Here is a 14,535-nt window from a genome sequence, read left to right on the forward strand (position 1 = left end):
GTCCCACAGGTCACGGGGCTGCTGCTGAGAGCCACGTCTTAAATGGGGCAGCAGTGGCCACGGGCACGGACATCAAACAGGCCCTTTACCAAAAGTCTTGAAGTCAACCAAATAAAACTAGAATTAAACAAACCCCCATTAAACCAGCCAGGACCCCCAAACCACTAGATCAGCCCATCTTCTAGTTAACATCAGGCTCATTAGAGAAGGGGTTTTAAAACTATTTTAGGTGAAAAGGTGTTGGATGGAGTAAAACGCAGACATCCCCAGCCCAGTCACACGCTCGTGGTTCAGCTCCCAGCGTGGCTTCCCGCAGGCGCTGCAGCCTGGACGGACGGAGAGCTACCGAGTGCCAGCGCTTCCCTAAAGATCGACTTTACCATGATCTCCATGGCGCTCCAGCGCGACGTTCCCCAGTACATCGCCATGCCTTGATTTATTACATGTGTCATCGCTCGGACAATTTCTAAAGGAGGCAAAAAAAGTAGTATGAGAACTGCACAGAGGCCAATTTTTCAGCACCAAATCCTCCCAAAGCCACTTAGAAATGCCTAGTGTGCTGACAAGCCTGAGCAGCTTTGCATTAAACACTACTTCTGCTGCGCCTCTTTCTCAAGCATGGATGAAAAAGCATTGACAGTACAAATGAAAAGACATTTATCCTATCCTGCAGTTTAAAAACTGCCTTTACCAACTGGCTATTGCCTACCACCTCCTTACAATAATATTTCTTTTAAAATTTAACACAAGAGGGCAGCACAGTCGAAAAATAAACTAAAAGATCAATTACATTTATTTTAAAATTTCTTTACTAAAAGCCTATATCTGGTGCTGCTTCTTTTTACAAAGAATATTGGGATGCTGAGGATAAAGTTGCAAAACTGGATGATTGAACCCTGCTCTGCCGAGGGCCCCTTGCCCGCAGGAGGAGCAGGCGGCACCTCTGCAAAACCCAGCACCGCTCCTCGGCGCGGCAGTCCCGTGGTCCTCATTCTCCTTTGGGAAGGTGAAAGCCTGCGAGGCTGCATGCACCAGGACAGCATCTTTAATTTCCATCCGTCAGACCTTTGCTGAGCAGCCCCGTCTTCTTGTGCAGGGGAAAACCCCATTATAAACTTTAGCTTGTGAGAAAAGGAGAAAAAGTTGTCTATCTTCATGGTTTCATGGGAGGTTGCAGAGCCTGGTAGGATGCCTTGCTAATGCTATAAATAAAATAGTCCCTGCTTACTGCTTGCAGCTCATTTTTCAGCCTTATTTCTGCCTGGAAGCAGTCTGCTGGGTACATGGTGTATGGGGATCCAGGCAGTGCCCATCGCATCGCTGCTGCAGAGGAGCCAGGGGCTGAGTGGGGTCCCCAGGGCAGGAGGGTCTGGGGACTGGTGGAGTCTGCAGCCCCGGGGGGGACAGTCCTCATGAGCAACTATGAGAGCATAAATAACTGCCCTGGCTGCAGTAATAAATTCGTATTTCTTACTGAGCTTTGGCACTCCCTGCCCTTTGGAGCTGAGAAGTGGCTGCCAGGGCACTGGCACTACACTGGCCACTACAGCACATCATTTAAATGGAGAGAAATGGGCTAAACTCACTCAGAGAAGCAAAAAAAAAAAAAAAAAAAAAAAGAAGTAATAAAAAAATAATTCACACTTAGTCACCACTCCCAGTACCGCACAAGGCACCCCGCAGTCAGTGGGTGCTGCCACCTCTCAGTGTGCTCTTCCCTTGGGAAAGCGGCAAGGAACCCGTACTCCACACCTACACCATTGATTTCTGACCCGTCAAACTACATGAAATGACTCTGGTCAGACACAGGGCTGCGCGGAGGAGCCCTGCGTGCCTGTTAAACCCCTTGGCGTGCCTGCTGTTACTGGCACAATGACTCTGGGCACTGCTGTCTCAAGATCAAGATGAGCTGCCTTTTATATCATGAGGATTCTCATCCTATTTATGGAAAGAAAAAAAGAAAGGGAGCTTGGCAGAGGGGAGATTACACTGCCAATCTTGATGTTATTGTGAGATTTCTTCTGCAGGCAGCGACAAGCAGCTAAAGATGATGAAGTCTCCATTTATAACCTCAGAGGGCTGTACATGAGACTCTGCGCCTCTTGTGCTGAGCTCCTGCCTTCCCACGGGAAGGGGAGATTTCCTCTCAAGGGACACATTGGCTTGGGGAATCTTTCCCCTGATGAAGAAGAGAGTTCAAATGCCAAATATTGTTTTCTTCTTTTTTTTTCCCCCCCTCTTTCATTTTGGCCAAAGTCACACTTTTCTCTATTTCTAAGCATTTTATTCTTGGGCATGTCCTAGCCCAACAAAACGCCCCGCTATAAGGCAGCTACCCGAGGTGCGCGGTGTGTGATGGGCAGCTGCACGGCAATCCCTCCCTCCCCGGCAGCCCCGGCTTCTCTCTGCCTTTAGGTTTCTATTTTTGCCACACTACCGTTTAGGAATTTTGATAAGCATTTCATCATACGCCTCTTACACATTTCAGTCCATGGTTGTTTCCATTTCTCCCACCTCTAGTCCTTTCAAGAAAAACTGAAGTCAACTCAAAAAAAAAAGAAAAAAAAAGTAGATATATATCTATATCTCTTCTTGTTTACCAGAGCCTGCTCCCATGGGCATGGTGATGGGATTGTTTGTGAAGAGCACATGCCTGGATCACTCGGTCTGCCAGCTGGATGGCACAAATGGCATCACTTAAGAAGGGAATATTTAAAAAAAAAAAATAAATGGATCTTTCAAACCCCAGAAAACAGCTTTCAGTGGCAAAATAATAATAATAACAATAATAATAATAATTTTGAAGTGGCTTAAAGTTCCCTGACAGGAACCACACCACCTTCCCTCCCTGCTTGTCAGGGCTGTGGGCTGGCCGATGCAACTCCCCCAGCACTGTGACAACAGAGGGTCTCACCGGGGGACCCTAGGGACCCTCCTTCCCCTCGGCCAGAGCTGCCCTGCTTGCTGCTGGGAAAACCACTTGGGATGAGGAAAAAAAGCATCTGCTATCACAGTTGGGGGATCAGCTCTCCAGCCTGACTAACAAGGCATGAAACCTGCCGAAATTCAGGAGAGAACCCAGGTCCTTCCCATCACCCATCTCCAGAGGTCCCGGCACGGGGGGACCAGGTGCTGGCGGGGTCCCCCAGGCACAGGATGGCCCCACATGCAGCTGAGCCCAGCGAGGGCAGCCCCTCACCTGCCTGCCCCAGGAACAGCCCTGGGCAAGGGGGGACAGGGCTGCCCTCAACAGGGACCAAGGGCCTGCCTGCAGGGTTATGCAAAGAGCTTTGAGCGGGATACTCATCTCCAGATGCTCCTTGAAGCTAATATTGTATTGCTTTTACAATGGAAAGCTTTTTTAGTCTGCTCAGAGACTTTTAAGAAAGGTAAATACATTTCTGATTTTCACATTAAGCAAGCTTTGCCTGCCTCTTTGGGGACCAGAGTCGCCTACAATAAAGAAATCTGTATTAAACGCTCATCTTCTCTTATTAGCTCTGCATCCCCCATGCCTTCTAAGGCAGCCCGAGCGGGGCCGGCAGCAGCGTGGGCGACGGGGAGCGACCCTGCTGCGGCTGGGGACCCCCAGGTGAGCGGCTGCTCCGCCGCCTGCTGATGCCCGCGGGCACACGCATCGCAGCAGTGAGAGCAGAGGAACCTCACCTGCACGCAGCAAGCGAGGAAAACACAAGGCACATTGGAAGTCTATCCTTCATTGGGTTGTACCTTACCGCAGGCAACCGTGCTGCTTGCTGGAGCGGGACCCTCGCGTGCTGTCACGAGCAGCACAAGCAGGGGATGTCTGAAGGTACCTACCAACCACTCTCCATCAGAAGCGGCTATTTACTCGTGGGAAAAGCATAGGCATGTAAGGAGATGGAGCAGGGATTGCATGTCTTGCGGAGGCAGCTCAGCACTTACTGCACACGCCAGAGAGCGCAGAACTGACAGATGGTTCAACAGATGCTCTGGGATAGAAGTGGCTTAGTAGGTGAACCATGAAAAAAAAGCACCAAGTACATAGAAAGAATCAACACCACACCATTCATAATAAAAATGTCCCTTTTTTCACCCTGCTCGAAATCTCACCAAGCACCACAGTTTATACCTTATTGCCAAGCTCTGGCGCTGCTACCAGTATCTGTAGCATCTTAAAAGCCGCAATCAGCTGTGCTGCGCGGGCGTGGGTAATATAGTCAGCATTGCCTCCTTAGATGACAACTGACTGAGCAGAGAGGTCATTTCTCCCTCCAAGATACATGTCATCTTCCTTGACCTCATCAACTACCGCAAAATCCTTACCGGTCCTACACCCCCAGGCAGTGCCCCAAGCACTGGTCAGCCAGGGCAGCGGTGCTGCCGTCCCTCCAGGGTTCAAGCCAGGTCATGCAGCCCCGCGCTTGGGAAGGGAGTAGGTGTCACGACCACTGAGACTCAAGCCAGGAGCTTCAAAGTGACCTGTCAAGCTCCAGGTTTGTTTGATTTATATGTACTCATCCGTGACAGCTTCAGCAGCCTGTAAGTCTTCTCACTTTTTTTATTTAGCTGTGAAGCTGATCTTCTGCCACAGTGCGAATGGCTGCGTTAGCTCCAAGGGGAAAAGAGAAGGAACAGGAGCTGGTGCCCACCAAATAGGGCGCTAGCCCAAAACAGAGCGACGGAGGCTCCTGGATAACCGAGCTGTCCAGCCATGGACCAGCCATGCATGTATGGCTATCAGCAATTAGGAAAAGTAATTAAAAAACACAGACGCTTCCCAGAGTGACTTTTCACAACTTTTCTGAGCATCTCTGGGTCTAGTGCCACCAGCAGCCGGGACACCACTTCATGGCAGGGATATTCAAATGAAAATTCAATAAAGTGTTGCTAAAATCTTTCTCTGGCATTACCTTAACATGAAAGTCATATATGTATATTTTATATATGTTTTTATATATATAGTTCTATTTTTATATATAAAGTGCCCATCACCATATTGATAAACATTCTTTGGAACCACTCTTGATGGCAGAGGTGAGAACAGGAGTCAGTCTGTCAGCACCTCAGCACTTCTGTATCCAACCATTTTTTTAAAAAAAAAACAAACCAAAAAACCCACAAGACACTGCTGTTCTTGCAAGTTCCTAAATTCGTTCCCTGAATTTAATGAGGACTGTTCCCCAGCAGGACAAGGGGCTGAGCCCAGCCCTGGGCAGAGCACCCCTGCTCCCTGTGCCTGGGGGTCCCTGCTGTGCCTGGGGGGGAGCTTGTCCTCACACAGCCCCTCAGCCAGAAGCGCAGCCTGTGCTGCTCCTGTGCTTGGGGCAGTGAACCCTACAGCTTGCCAGTTCTTTCTTTTTTCTGACCACTCATTGGATTGTGCCCCTGGTTTTAGCCCCAGGAGAAGCACATGCCACCGGCAGCCCAGGGGACAGGGACGAGGATGGGGACAGCAGCGCTGGCACGCTCTCCTCTCTAGAGCTGGCTGCACCAGGAGTAGGGACGTGCAAGTTTCCTCTGACAGAGACCTGCCTTAAATGCAAACAGAAATTCACTTTATCTGAAGGAATCGGGGAAAGGAAATAAAAAGCCAAACAATGTTAAAGCTGCCGCTGGGACACAAAGGAAACTTCAATTTCCTTCCAAGAGATACAAACTCATTTCATTGAAGGGTAGATCTATAGGGCTCCAGGGTATCACGGGTAAGGTATTTCGCATTTAAGCTGCCCCACCTGAATATTTAATAAACACAATTGGTTTTCATTTCCTATCATCATCAGTCTAAGCCTGTAAGCCAGGATCAGTCAAGTTAAAACCCTTAATTCAAGCTTCCACTAACCTTCCATGGGCGTATTGTTGTCTGGCCGGTTGGCAAAGACGACGTCCACATACTCCAGCTGCAGCCTCTGGAGAGATGCCTTCAGCCCTGGGAACAGCAAAGCAGAGACATGACCCTGCGCGGTCAGCGCAAGCAGCAGTGCAGCAGCACAGAGCCGGCAGGTGCGAACCAGCCCTGCGCCGGGGCTAGAACAGAGCTCCTTGCATCTCTACACACATGTACGTATGTTTCTACATATATATGTACACACACAACCACAGACCATATGAGAAGGACACTGCATAACATTGTCCCCTATCTATGCTACCATATTAAGAAGAAAACACCAGTTTGGCCACATGCAGAGTCCCCCCCTTCCACGAGAATTTGCTTTATTTTTTAATTACTCTGAGATTTGGATTGGAACAGACACTGGTTACCGAGCGTGTCTGTGGTCAGCCCATCAGGAGGCAGCTGCCAGGGACAGGTTTCAGGGCTCTGCTTCTGTTCAGAGTTAATTTAACCTAAATGACATTGCAGAGCCTTTCTGTGCAAGCCCAGGGCACACCGCCCCGGTCCCGTCCCACCTAACGAAGCCCTGCCCCGGGGGTCCTCCCAAAAGGGCAAGCCCCGATGGGAGGATGGTGGCACTCAGACACGTTACAGTGGGCAGATAAAGCACCGTGGAGGGCTTCACCTCTCTGCAGGGTAAGCAAGCTGAGCCCACCGATGCGTTGCCTAGGGCAGGGAGAGTTTTGCAGAGCAAGACGAGGCAGGCCGTACAGCTACAGTCCTGGGCTGCCCAAGCTTCAGCAGCTCCCCTGCGAGGGTCTGACGGGAGGCGGCATCAAAAACTTGTGAGTGAGTGAGTGAGAGTGAGAAAGAGAGTGTGCGTGCGTGTGTGTGTGTGTGCATGAGAGAGAGAGGAGGATTTCTAACACTTGTTTTCTATGAATCTTCCCAAGAACAAAATGTTTTTACGAACGTTCATGAAGAATGAGCCAAAAAAGAGCAGTCTGAAAATGTGTGCTGAATTTTGGGATGAAAAAAATGCCTATTTTTGCCAAATGTATTTATAGAAAATTGCTAACGTTGACCTTAACTTTATTTGCTATGTGTTCTGCAAAGTTATTTCAACTGCTGCCAGTATTTTTCTATCATCTCGTGAAGTAGCTCCACAAGAAACGGAATGTGGATGGGTTTGGATGCCTGTGACACGGCTGTGGCTTTCCTGAGCACCTCTGGGTCTAGTGCCACCAGCAGCCTAGACACCACTTCATGGTGGGGTTATTCAAATGAAAAACGTTGCTAAAAAATTTTCTCCGGCATTACCTTAACATGAAAGTCATATCCTAACGTAGCTGAATTCTGCCAATACTAAATAATTAAAACTTTCCAGGACAATCCCCGATGTATGAGCTGGTTACTATGAGGCAAACCCGACTGTGCTCTGGTGATGCTCCTTATCACGCAGAGATAGCTCCTTTGGGCTGGGAGATGAGCAAACCTGCACCCCTGGGAGGAGGCGGCTCTGCGCCCCTCGCCCAGCTTGCTGGTGGCCCCGTTCAGCCCACCTGGGACAGTATCAGCCAGGGTGCGATGGGGATGGCAGTGACATATCCCAGGTGGATAATATAAATATAGTAATAATATTCTCTGTATAATCTAAGTTTTAATGTCAATGGAACACGTCCTGGTTGTTGAAAGCTGTGATAAACGAGCCATTACAGATTCTGGTGACAAAAACATGCAAATGGCCAAACGCAAGTTAAACTGCCCTTTCTGGCGGGCAAACCCGATTCTCCGCCGGCGGATGCCAGCTCCCGCTGAGCGCAGCCCAAAGCCCCCTCCGCCCCTCCTGCAGCCCCAGCTGAGCTGCCGGCTGCTCCTGTGCCAGGCACGCTAATAACGGAGCCCAACCTGAATATCCCTCCTCGGTTTGCCTTGGCAGCAAACACCAGCTCAACCAATCACCGCCATAAACAAATAGGGCTTATCTCCTAAATCAAAGAGGAGGCTAATTACCCCAGCATACCCAGTGCAATAAAGAGAATGGCTTTTCATCCCTGCAGCCCTTGTGGGGTGTTGCTTTGTGGAGGGTGCTGTTCCCCTGGGGCTTCAGCCCTGGATGACCCGGGCTGGCATTGCCCAGCAAGGAGCCGCCGCTGCCCCAGGCTCCCCCAGGGACCTCAGCACGGAGCGTATAATTTCCCAGGAACCCAAAGAACACGTTTTGCACATTCCTCCGTGGCAGCAGGCAAAGTGGGTCAAAAAGCAAGAGGTGGGCGATGCGAAGCCCTCTGCAGAGACCTGAAGCACAGGTACCAAGCCTGATGTTTCCCTCCTGCCCCAAAGGCTTCCCAGACCCTGAGGAGCCAGATGCCCCCAGTAACTCCCTTCCACGACTTTACACAGCTTTTCACCAAACCCATGTTATTTTTACTCAGGATTTATATAGAAGACAGGCCCAGACCCCCATACTGCTGGCTGCTTTTCTGGCTCTGGGACCTGGTCACAATCTGTGGTCAGCCCCAGGGTCCTCCTGGGGAGGTTTGGGGTCTGATCCAGCCCCCGTTGGGAGCCAGCCCAAGCTGGCACCTCTCACTGGGACAAGGTCACAGCTGACGCTGCTCCTTAATGTGACAGAAATGTGTCTTTTTATGGGTGCTGCTCTATTTGTGTCCTGCATGAAAATCCTGTGCAGGTTATGATTATGGCCCTGGTCATTGTGCCCGGGTGCCTGACCCGATGCCCAACAGCCTTCCAGAAAGAGCCAGAGTAGGCGAAACACATTTATCCGTACAGAAAAATGTATGTGCTCTCACTCCCTCTCCAACAATAATGTACCTGAAAGAACAAAAAAAGCAATTGGAAGACAAGGAGCTTGCATTAGACCCAGCAGAGACAGGTGAACAAATCCCCATGGATGAGTAAGGCAGTGCAGGGCGCCTCTCAGCGGGATGCAGGACGGGATGCAAGGAGCTGGGTGAGGGAAGGTACAACAAAATTGAGCTCCTGAGAAGAAGCAGCACTGAGAGCAAACCACAGCCCTCCCCAGCTGGCTGCTTGGTGGATGGGACCTGGCAGCCCTCCCAAGGCTATTTCTGCAGGCTGGCATCATGCCCCGCATCCTCGTCCCTCCTGGCTCTGCCAAGGGAGACCATGTGGCCAGAGCCACGTCTGCTGACCGCACGCTGCTGCTGACCCCCCGGCCGCTCCAGGAAAGGGCTGGGAGTGTCAGCAGAGCAGCTCCAAACCCCCTAAGCCTTCCCACCTCCTGCCATCCCACAGCAGCTGGGACTTGGGCCGTTCTTGAGGACAATAGTGCGAAGCTGCCAGGAAGCCGTGCGAGGCAGCGAACGATGAAACCCCCAATGTGGCAAACCCCGGTTGCTGCAGATAAGTGATAAATCTGCAAGCCACGCACACACAGCCAGCCAAGGACAACCCGCTCACTTATTAGAGCAAACCCCCAAAGGGTTATTGCTGCACAGAGGTGTGGTACAGAAGGCATTTTGTCTGCCATGCGTTTGCTCATGCTTTTTGAGAAAAAGCCGTAATCATCCTTTGGTGCATTTGGGGCACTTTCCCAGCTTGGGAAATGCCTCACGCCAGGCTGGCACGGAGGAGCAGCGAGCGCTGGGGTCAAGCAGACCTGGCTTATGGGAGAGCATTCGCCTTGGGGTCCTGCTGCTTGCACCCACCGGGCCCATGCCAGCGCACTGAGGCACGGCCAGACCCTACCCCACACAACACATACCTTCAATGATGTGTTTTCTCGAAAGCCCTCTTTCTGTTTCAGCTCTGCGAAGGAAAGAACAGGCACATGGCTGTCAGGTGTTGGGCATTGCTTGGGTCGTTAGCGCCTGACCAGGGAGCGCTGGCTTTGTGTCCTGCTTTAAACATCCCACAGGTGAACTTACAACTCATACAACAGAGAGACCCTATACCTCATTTGGGTTCCCAGTCTCAAAGACAACAGCATCTGGGATGAGTAACGCTGTTGTTAATTTAACGTGGTAACAGCCCTGCTGTGGATGTCTCCTGGGCATAAAGCTAGGATGGAGGTGTAAGGGTGCTAGGTGGAGGGGTAAGGATGCTGGCAGGGCAGCAGGGGCCCAGCAGTGCGAGGATGGGGCTGCATCCTGGCCACCCTCCCAGCACTGAGGCTTCATTGACACTGCTGCAATTTCAGAGCGAGGCAGCCTCCACCCCGGTAGTTACAGGTCCCGGAGCCACAGGGATGCTTTGGGCAGGAGTGCACCACCCCAGCACCCCGGCCCCTGCTGGGGGCTGCTGCCCCTGCCGGGCTCCGACTACAGAAAGGACTCGCCAAAATACGGAGAAAGAAAACAGCAGCAACAAACCACTCCTCTGAGGCGCTGTTAATCTCCACCTGGTTGTACAGCAGTAAAAGGGAAAAGCATGCAGCAGCAAACACCATTACAAGTAACTGTGAGACTTACTTTCCACCCCAGTACAGCTTTGTTGTTATGACCAGGCTGGACCTCCTGCAAACAGAACAGAAAAATGATTAGTGTTAAAAAAAGAAATTATAAGTACCTAAGGAAGGATGCTGCCCATCAAGAGGCAGCAGCACTGTGGCTTCCCGCAGAGGTGGCTGTGCCCAGTTCCCCAGCCCTGGGCTCAGCGTGGGTGCCTGCACCTCACTATAACCTTTTTACAACAGGCTACTTCTCCCATGCTCAGGCCTGCTGCACGCAGGGAGCAACCCCAGGGTGGTGTCTGGAAACCAAAGCTAATACAAGTGAAGTGACCAAAAAAGGAAAAAAAAATTTACATTTTTAACTGTGGAGTAAGCAATCTCCAGAGTCCTTAACTGAGGGCTACAGCGCTATTCCCTACTGGTACCCAAGTCCAGTGCTTCTCATTATCATGCAGTATTCCCGGAGTTATTAAAACTCCAAGAGTGATACATTCACTGAATTAATCTATAAATTCCCATGGGATATTAAATCAAAGATTTATCATTTGCAAACTGTCTTGCTGCATAGCTGTACATGTACCACGCGCAATTTCTCCAGCTTTTGTTGGACTTAATTTTTTTCTTCCACAGTATCTAGAATATTTCTTACTGAGCAATCATCCCTCTTACACAGGGGATACTGATTTTGGAGCGAGCACTACTAGAGCCATTCTTCAGATGAAGGCTGAATATGACACGCAAGGGAGGCCTTTAAAGATTATGTAAATGCTCTTAAAACCACACAACATATGCTAATGTGCATCACTTAAGTTAGGTATCATTTCCTCCCAGGCTACCCAAGATGAAGGCCCGTCACAGATTTGCATTCTTAATACATGATCTTATGTACACAGATGAGGATGCCGACACGGAAATCATCTGGCCTGATGCACGGCAGTGATGAGGGATATGCTCAGGAGTTGCATTATCCACACCACGCAGAGCGACGATGCTCTGGTGCACCGGCTGAGGCAGCACCACAGGCTGGTGAGCACAGCCTCGTGAAGCCAGATGTGTGCTCCCCCAAAAAAACAGGAGAGCATTTTTGTTTGGTGTTCGCAAGGTCTGGCTGCTGGGCATGGGACCATCGCACATGCAAGCTCCTGGCACCACCTGGAAACAGCACCCACTCCCGGGCCAGCACCACCTAACACCAGTCATTTTTAGAAACCAGAAGGATTCTCATACACCCAGGGGTCCCGCTTGCCCGCGGGCGGCAGGGAGCGCGGCCGGCAGCACAGTACCTCCAGCCCTTCTTCTTCAGGATGTTCCCCAGGATGACCTCAGCCCTGTGAGAGAGACAGGAGGATGCTCAGCGCCCAGGATGGGTCCCCTCCGGGGGTACAAAGCACCTCACCCACCCACTCCTGCAGGGACAGACCTGCAGCCTGTGCCCTGCGGCTGCTTGGACCCGCTCAGGGAGGGCAGAGCTGCTTTGTCCCCACACCAGGGACACAATGTCCCAGGCCACCATTTTTTTTATGCTAAATACAAAACCACATAAATCAGCCAAAGTCACACATGTTATGGATGGATACTTCTCCCCCCCAGTTCCACAGCAACACTGAGAGCATTAGCCCTGCTGCAGCCAGAGCAGCTCCCCGCGCTGGGATCCGTGCCTGGGAGCTGTCACTGGCACAGGCCATTTGTCACCATTAAGATGTGCGCTGACTTTTCATTTACCCAGGACGTTTCTCACCCTGTGCCAACAGCAAGTGGCACAAATGATAGATTCAGTCTTCAGCTGAGCACACAAGGTTTGGGGTTCAATTTTTTTGCCCTTTTTTTTTTTTTTTTTTGCTTTTGGTATTTTTGTTTGGTTTTGGGTTTTTGTTTGGTTTTGGGGGTTTTGTGGGTTGGGTGGGGCTTTTTGGGTGGGGGTGGGTTGTGGGGTTTTTTGGCTTTGTTTTTTCAGTGCTCCAAATACCCAAATATACAGGTTTTTCTGTCCTCCCTCAGGGAGAAGGGGGCTTCCCAAGCACTGCCAGAGCCCCAGCCCTATCCATTGCAGGTGACCATGACACAGGGAGGAGCAGAGCCGGGTGGAGGGACCCCCAGGAAGCAGAGTGGGACCGTGGGCACTCACTTGCCAGCTGCATACACCTCAGCTGTGTCGAACAGGTTGACGCCACTCTCGTAGGCGATGGTCATCAGCTGCTCAGCCACCTTGGGGAAGCAGAGGCAGAGAGGTGAGGGGTGGCAGACCATGTCCCGGGAAGGTGCAGCAAAGGTGTTTCAGTGGGGCTGGGATGGGCATTAGCATCCCCCACCTGGGGGCAAGACCCTTTGGCAGGGCACCTGGCAGGTCACGTGCTGGCCCGAGAAGTGCTAAAATGTGAATTTACACCAACTTCCCATTGACTCACCCTGGGAGGAATTAATCTCGTCTCATAGGAACTTTCTAACAGGAAAGCAGCCAAGAATTTAATGGGGTTATAGAATATACAGTGAAAATCTGTGGAGTTTAATACCATGGAAATATCCTTTCCATGGTATTAGTTTAATATTTTTATTTTTTAAGAGTTTTAATTTTTATATTATTTTTTTTGGCTACCCATCCGGCTGTCCCACAGCTCTCTGGCTGGTGTCATGGGGCATGCAAATGCCTAAAGGCCATTTCAGGTGATCCCCATCAGAGTCCAGGGGTCCAGCTGCCCCCCGGGGGGATCCTGCACCCAGAGGGGGCTGGCAGCTGGCCAGGGCACCCACGCACAGCCAGCGCCTTTGGGGTGGACGTCCCTCAGGGATGGGGCTGTGTTTCAGTCCCCCTTTTCTATGTGTGCACTTTGTGTTGACTCATTCTGAGCAAGGAAGGCAGGAGAGCCAGGGAGCAAATATCCAATCAAAACAAGAAACAGGAGTGAACTCGGTGATCTGCTGTCAGCAGAAGAAATACCACCGAAGAGCAAGTGAATTAAAAAGGAAAAAAAGCTTTCCAGTTGAGACTCCTGGGCTGGGGCTGCTTTCCTTCTGCCAAAGTTATTTTGGGGTTTTTGCCACGTACGAGAGGGAAGGCAGCCCGGAGGCTGCTCTGCCGCTGACCAGCATCTGCATCCTACCTGAGATGGAGGGAAACCCACGTGCTACCCAGCACTCAGGAGATTAACTACGATGAGGAGCCATCTGGTATGGCCAAGAACACACAGGAAACCCAAGCTCATTTTCATTTGTTTCATCTTATTATGTAAAAAAATAAATCATCAGGCAGCTTCTGCTAAGCCAAGCCCCTGCTCGTATTTATGACTGTTGCCGATTACATTCATGATGCAAAAATAGTTTTCCATTTTGGCTCCAAGAACAGTGCCACTGCCAAGGGTAAGAAGGAAATACCACTCCAAACAGCACGGAAAAGAAGATTGCTTTAAGGGATAAATGTTTTTTTTTATTAAAGTTGATCTCTGGGAATGTCAGGTTCATTAAGGTTTTTGTAGCAGAAGCACAAGCTTTGTATTGCTTTGCACAGTGACTCTCTGCCATTTCCTTGTACAGAAACAGGCTCCTCTGATTTCGGTAGCCATGGTTTCATTTAAAAATATCTCAGATTGGATTTTACTTCATGCATTATACTTACAGCAAGCATCACTTACCTCATCTGAGATTTGACCTCCAAAAGTGACCCATGTCCCTAGAAAAAAAAAAAGTAATCTGTTACTGCGAGAGGTTTGTGCTGACAAAAAAGGAGCTCTGCCAAAACTCAGGCTCCTTGAGATTAAAGGGGTTTAAAATGGGGTTAACTGGCTCAGGGGCTGCTGTGTCCCCGGCTGAGAGCTGCGGTCAGGACAGGCACCCGAGCCCCCTTTCCAGGGACGACGACAATGGGGCCGGGCATGGGGACCCAGGACTGGCATGTGGACCTGCTCAGGGAAACGCTGGCAGGATGCTACGCTGCCAAAATACATAGTTTTATTGAAATCTGAAGCTCTTTGCAAAAATGAGATAATTTTCCAAAGCTTCAATTTGAAAAATTGGAAAAAAATTATGATGCTGCTGAAACATGTCATTTGGGGAATGAAACTCTTCCTAAATTTGTGCCTCGGCATTTAGCACCGTACAAGTCAAAATCAGGAGGGGGGGGGGGGGGGGGGGGGCAGGAATAGTATGTCTATTGACATGAAGTATTTAAAACGCAAAGTGACTTTTCCCCAGGAACTTTTCCATACAGCCCGCATCCGACACCAGCGCAGCTGACGAGCAGCACTTTGGCCAGCCGGCTCAGAGAGCAGCTGCACGTCGAACTCAGCTGCACACT

At 50.5% G+C, this 14,535-nt stretch overlaps 1 protein-coding gene across 3 annotated transcripts in view; it reads right to left on the minus strand.

The window, feature by feature from the left end:
• Positions 1 to 14,535, minus strand: part of KCNAB1 (potassium voltage-gated channel subfamily A member regulatory beta subunit 1) — a 72,483-nt gene that overhangs the window by 5,395 nt on the left and 52,553 nt on the right. For all 3 annotated transcript variants that reach the window (XM_040613874.1, XM_040613876.1, XM_040613875.1), the window contains exons 3-9: positions 13,874 to 13,911; positions 12,373 to 12,452; positions 11,531 to 11,575; positions 10,267 to 10,311; positions 9,561 to 9,604; positions 5,822 to 5,908; positions 381 to 466 (exon numbers count right to left, since the gene is read on the minus strand). In XM_040613874.1, the coding sequence (XP_040469808.1) occupies positions 381 to 466; positions 5,822 to 5,908; positions 9,561 to 9,604; positions 10,267 to 10,311; positions 11,531 to 11,575; positions 12,373 to 12,452; positions 13,874 to 13,911 (425 nt within the window). The remainder of the gene's footprint in view (positions 1 to 380; positions 467 to 5,821; positions 5,909 to 9,560; positions 9,605 to 10,266; positions 10,312 to 11,530; positions 11,576 to 12,372; positions 12,453 to 13,873; positions 13,912 to 14,535) is intronic.

The sequence above is a fragment of the Falco naumanni genome, chromosome 13 (assembly GCF_017639655.2).
Source record: "Falco naumanni isolate bFalNau1 chromosome 13, bFalNau1.pat, whole genome shotgun sequence".
NCBI classification, from domain to species: Eukaryota; Metazoa; Chordata; class Aves; order Falconiformes; family Falconidae; genus Falco; species Falco naumanni.